Source organism: Canis lupus, chromosome 28 (assembly GCF_003254725.2).
Source record: "Canis lupus dingo isolate Sandy chromosome 28, ASM325472v2, whole genome shotgun sequence".
NCBI lineage: Eukaryota > Metazoa > Chordata > Mammalia > Carnivora > Canidae > Canis > Canis lupus.
In genome coordinates this window covers 32,094,084-32,100,083 of record NC_064270.1, presented here as the reverse complement: position 1 = coordinate 32,100,083, position 6,000 = coordinate 32,094,084, and the positions used below count along the sequence as shown (strand labels likewise).

General features: G+C 51.5%; 1 protein-coding gene across 18 annotated transcripts in view; it reads right to left on the bottom strand.

The window, feature by feature from the left end:
- Positions 1-938: 938 nt before the first annotated feature.
- Positions 939-6,000, bottom strand: part of TACC2 (transforming acidic coiled-coil containing protein 2) — a 212,078-nt gene continuing 207,016 nt past the window's right edge. For all 18 annotated transcript variants that reach the window (XM_049103382.1, XM_049103376.1, XM_049103386.1 and 15 more), the window contains 3 exons: positions 5,780-5,886; positions 5,308-5,428; positions 939-1,486 (listed from right to left, as the gene is read on the bottom strand). In XM_049103382.1, the coding sequence (XP_048959339.1) occupies positions 1,421-1,486; positions 5,308-5,428; positions 5,780-5,886 (294 nt within the window). In that variant the 3' untranslated portion in view covers positions 939-1,420. The remainder of the gene's footprint in view (positions 1,487-5,307; positions 5,429-5,779; positions 5,887-6,000) is intronic.

The following is a 6,000-nucleotide window of genomic DNA, read 5'->3' as shown; positions in this document are numbered from 1 at the left end:
CCATAGCCTAACACCACTAGCTGAGAGTGTGCCTTATTTGGAAACAGAGTCTTTGTAGATGTAACTGGGAACATGGAGAATATCCTGGATTTTCAAGTGGGCCTGACATTCAAAGAGTGGTGTCCTTATGAGAAAGAGAGAGAGAGAGAAGGGAGCTGAGACATAGAGGAGACTCGAGTGACGCAGCCACCAGCCCAGGGACGCCAGGGATCGCCGGCCACTATCCAGAAGCTGCGAGAGAGGCAAGGAACAGGTGCTACCTCTGGGCCTCAGTGGGGTGCAAGCCCACCGACCCTCTGATTTGGGACTTCTGGCCTCCAGAACTGTGAGAGCAAAAAACCTCTGTTGTTTTAAGCTGCTGAGTGTGTGATGTTGTGGCAGCAGCCCTAGGGCACGAAGACACCTCCCACCCTCTCACTGGCCACCCACCCCGTATGCCCACCCTTGGGCCTGGGGGCCCTGAGAAGGCCAGGAGCAGTTAAGGCATCTACCGGCGGGCACATCCCCATTTCCCCTCCAAAGCGGCCCCACTGCCTGTCTCCCACGGTCACCGCTCGCCCGTGCCTGGTCCTTTAGAGGGAACTGGGCGATGTTTCAGGGTTGATTGTCACACAATAAGGGAACGCGTAGGAAGAGGGACAGCCTGCTACTTCCTCAAGCCAGGAAAGGGAAATAGATTTTCCCGCCAAAGCTCAGAGAGGCCTTGTAAAAACAAAATCTGTTTGAATTCGAAACACTCAATCGTTTAAAGAAGTCAATATACTTTTCATTAGCTTCCATCTTACCAACAGCCACGATAACGCAGGAAATGCTCTTGACGTCTACAGACAAAAGACGGAGCCAGAGAGAGAAGAGGTGAAGGGCCAGATCTGATAGGATTTTAACAAAGGCAAGAAAAGACTCAGCCCTTCCCAGAAAATAAATCAGAGCCACACGTATTGCCAAGATCCAAAGAAAAAAAATTTATTTACAATAGAGGATTTTATTTGAAACATGCATTTTTTTTTAAAACAAATCAGCAAATGCAGATCAAGTTTACATTCCTTAAGGCAAGAGTCCCTGTGCAAGCTGTACATGTTCATATTAAATCCAAAAGCCGCTCACCCTGGGAACTCATGTACAAAGGGCAAGGCCAAGGTCAGCGATTTGTCTTTTATGTAGAGAATCAGACAATCTCCCTGATACAGGAACTCTGAGGTCAACTTGCTATGAATTTATACTAAGAAAATGCAAACCAATAGCAAGAAATTCTGACAGTCTCCTTAGTACTGCATACAATCAAATCAACGTTATTTAGAAAGAAAATACAGTAGTGCATACGAAAAAGTGAGAACAGAATCTGTCCACGTAACTAGAAGGACAGCAGTGTGCCGACGGTCATATTGCACGCAATGGTCAAGTCCAAACATTTGGTTCAAAGTTAGCTTTTCCCCATTTTGGCAATCAGTTCATCACAAATCTTGGTGAGTTCTTCTATCTCTTTATTCTGAAAGTGAAGAAAACAAAAAAAAAAAAAAAAAAAGAAAAGGTTGCTGAAATCTCCCTGCTGTTGGAAATGAAGCCAATCAGAAGGGTCTTTGGGCTTTTCAGGGTATAGGGCCCCCCCGGGGCTCCCTGCAATTATCTAAAGCAGTGAGCAAAACGACTTGGGAGACGAATAATCGAAGCACACATCCCAGCTCTAGCTGTGACCTTGAGCAAGTTACACCACCTTTCTGAGCCTTGGTGTCCTTATCTCTACAACGTGAACATCTCTCGCTCGCTCTCTGAAGATGGAATGGGGTCAGAACGTAAAGCTCCCTAGCACAGTGACCAGCACGCACTAGAGGCTTAATTAGTATTGGTTCTCTTTCTTTTATTTGCCTCTGAAGGATATGGACACAAAAGGATGGTCCAGGGTGAGCTCTTTGGTGGCTTTTTTTGAGAAATGCCACCAGGAGGGGTGAAGCAATCCTACTTGAATAGGGTCGCTAGCATTATTTAGAGGATGCTAAATGAAGGGGGTGCTGTGGATACAAGGCGTCGAGGAGAGAGGCAGAGGCAGGGGCAGGTGCAAGACGACTTCAGGTGTCCCTCACACCACACCCTGCCCGGGCCCTGAAGCAAGGGAAGCCAACCACATGCTCGCCTGGCACCAACGATCACGCAACACCGTCCATGCTCTAAGTACAGGGATCCGATGGGATGAGTCCATTCAAAGGCAGGTGCGGCTTTGCTCTGATGCTGACCTGCTTCAACAGCCGATCTCAAACGGCCCTCTCCAAGGGGGCAAGAGCTTTCTGGTAGCCCAGGAACATACTGCAGCCACTCCTTTGAGGTCCCCACGGAAGGTGAGTCTTAACCACACGCCTCTGCCCTGAGACTGTACAGAGGCCCTTGGAAACTGTGGAAACCTCCTGAGACACAGTCCAGCCCAGAGCCACACGTCCTGTGTTTCCAGGCTGGGCTCCAGGCACCCCCTGTGACTGTGTCACTATTGGGAACAGTCGGGGAGCCCTCAGTGGAAGAGAAATGCAGCCCTTGCTGCGGTCCAGCCACCAGCCCCCGCCGGGAGTGAACCCCACCCGGAGCAGCACCTCGGCTTACCCCCTTCTAGAGTTTCCAGCTCGGAGAGGCACTGAAACGCCTGTTGGAAGATGCTGTTATATGGGACTGTGACCCTAACCTCGAATCCTGTTAAGGATTCTTGAATGGCCACTGCTGGTGACTTTTCATGTTTCATGTGTGGCGCCCACCATGCCCACCATGCCCCAGGCACCTGCCCCACTCGGATCTCACAACCGTCCCCACATGGGAGCCACTGACAGTTCTACTTCTCAGTAAGAAACCGGGGCTCAGAGAGGTTAAGTGTTTGTGCTTAATTTAAGGCTACACAGCCGGTCCGATGCAGCAGGCCCGGGGCGTGAATTCAGGCTGGCCTGGCTCCTAGATGGCTTTGTGGTCTGATTTATTAAACATCGTATCCAGCGACTGATGGCTGAGAGGCACTAGCAGACCCGCTAGCTATCGATTCCTGGAGGTTCTCCAAACCCCATCTTGGCGCCAGCAGCCGACCACCTAGCACACGGCCATCGTGCAGCTCAGCTCACTGGGTTTCCAACAGCCCAACTGGACAAAATGCCCAGCACCTCCACTTAAGAACTGCCTGGAGCAGGGGCATCAGGCTTCTCAATCTCTTTAAAACAGAGACCGGGGACGCCTGGGTGGCTCAGTGGTTGAGCATCTCCCTTCGGCCCAGGGCATGATCCTGGAGTCCTCAGATCGAGTCCCACGTCGGGCTCCCCACATGCAGCCTGCTTCTCCCTCTGCCTGTGTCTTTGCCTCTCTCTGTGTCTCTCATGAATAAATAATAAAGTCTTAAAAATAAATAAATAAAACAGACAACGACCTCTGTATCACCCAGAGTCCTTTTGGGGAGAACGTGTGTGATTAACCCCATTCCTCCCCAGTTTTAGTTTAAGAAAGAATTACGTGTGTAGCTCTGTTTGTAGCTTTTCTGTTCTCCAAAGCCGTGCAAGCTGCCTTGCCTCCTTATCTTTCATTTTGCCAGGATACTTAGCATCATCTTCATCTGGCAACTGGGGAGAGTCTAAACAGGCCAGGTTGCCTAGAGAACATCTATCCTGACTCCGGTTTCACCTCTATTATTTTAGCTAGCGCCGTGATGCAGTTCAAACACCGTCAAATCCCGACAGAAATAGGAGGGAACAGATCTACTGCTACATTTCTCACCTAGAAACATTTGATGCAAAAAAAAAAAAAAAAAAAAAAGGAGACATTTGATGCACAACTGCCTCATCGCCCAAAATGATGGGAGAATGTGGTCTGTAACTTAAATGAGTATTCCACTTCTCAAGAGTCATCAAATACGCCACATGGGGATTATGAACATTCTAAGAATAAACACCCACTCCAGACGAACCGTGCTGTGTCACTCGATAAACACGGATGGAATGAGCCAATGCTCGTGTTTGACGGCTCTGACTCTGTGCTCATGGCTAGGAACAAGGATCAGAGCCCAGAAGATCGGGGCAGTTGAATAGATTTGGCATATTTGGCACAGTCTTGGCTCTTTCTTTCTTTTTTTAAAAAATACTATTCTGACTGGTGGCCATTTGTCTGCTTCATTCCGAAGGGAAAAGGTAAAGAACAAAAACAGTCTGGAAATGTGAGTTTTCTAGTTGTTGAATTCTGGATGACCAGGAACAGACTGTAGACCCAGGGCCAAGCGGAGGCCAGGTTGCAATGACATGTGGACCCGGGGGAAGTCCACCTGACTACTAGAACCGTAGAATTTTCAGGGCTCGAGAGACTCTTCTGGACCTTTGGGTTTCAACCTCCAACATGACAAACCTACGACCTGAGGGGAGGTGTGAGGCTTGTCCAGGGTCATAATGGATGGCAAGCGGCGGGGAGGACCTGAGGCTCCCGAGTCCCAGGACTCTTTCTGTGACATCACTTAGGTGAAGTGACAGGTTGTATGTGCCCACTGCTCGGCCCAGACCCACCTTGGGACCACAGCCAGCCCCACCGGAACCTGGCTGGGTATGGGTATGGGAAGAGGGCCAATCGGAGGCCACTGTATGCTTCTGGGGTTAGTAGAGGCCACTGGGGAGACATGCTGGACTTCAGATGCCATCTGCCCACAAAGGACTCACCCACTGTGACTGTCCTTTAGGGCCCAAATCCATGAGAAGTGATGCTACCCCAGGCCACTGGGCCCTCTGATACCCATCCTAAGGGTTAGCAAATCAACCAGCATGGGGTTGCTTGTCTGGAAACTTTCTAAAAACACACCTAGGAGGGGGGCTGCCTGGCCTGCACTTACCCAAAGTCAGAATCCTACGCACTCCTGGGCAGCAGGGGTTTCCCATTTGGACACCCAGGGAGAAGGTGTGTATGGTGGACTGGGTGCTAGACTCAGGACAGGCTAAGGGACCTCAGGAGGATCTCCTCATCCATGGACGCAGGAGGACTTCTGGGGGCCTTTTAACCCCAACATGGCCTGGTGATTACCCCATTCCCCCACAGTGGGTAAGCAGTGGATGCTGGGTAAAGCATTATGCCTGGCACACTATAAATACTTAGCAAATGTGTGACAAACGAATGCTGAGAAGGAATGAAAACCAGCAGTAAACATCTGAGCAGAGAGCAATTCCAGGAAAGGCTGGAAAGAGGAGCGTAATGGGGCTGGCGTTACACTGGATCATCCAGGGGGAGGGCAAGCATATGCTCACGAGACACAAAGCTGTCCCAGGAGCTGCGGAGGGCGCAGGGACGCCCGGCCCCCCCTCCCTCGGCTGTTACCTTCTGCTCCAGCGTCCTCTCCAGAGCATCCACGCGAAGCTGCTCCTTCCGCAGACTGGCCTGGTAGGCAGCCTGTTCCTGCTGGGCCTTGCCTCGGACCTGCGCGATCTCGGCGTTGGCCCTGCGGGAACCGGTCGGGGGACGCTCAGAAATTATCATCCTTCCCCGGAGACCCCGCCTGGCTCCAGCTCCTACCACCGAGGGCCTAGTTCAGGAGCCCATGAGCACCCCCTGCCCCTAACCCCCATTCCCGAGATGCTGAGGTGCTCTGAGGGGGTCCCCTGGAAATTACAACATGCGTCCTTCACTTATCAAAATGCTGAGAGTACAGTGTTGTCACGGGCCACACTGAGAAAACACAAATGGATCATCTGCCCTTCCCAAGCCAGTGCGAGTGGAGCCACCTGAACGCCTGGCCTACCTTGGCAGGGGCGCCAAGAGGCCTCTGGGAGCAGACCCGTGGCCGCATTACCTGTCCAGCTTCTCCTCCGCATGCACCTTCAGGGCTTGGTACCTCTGCTCCTCTTTCTTCACTCGGGACAGATACTCTTGTGCACACTTCTTCAGCACCTCTTCATTCTGACATGACAGAGGACAGAGGTTGTGCCCACAGAAGAAATGCCCCAGATGCTGGGAACCTCAAGAACTCCCCAATGCAGGTGGAACCCTGGCCAGCCCGGTCCAGCTCCCTAG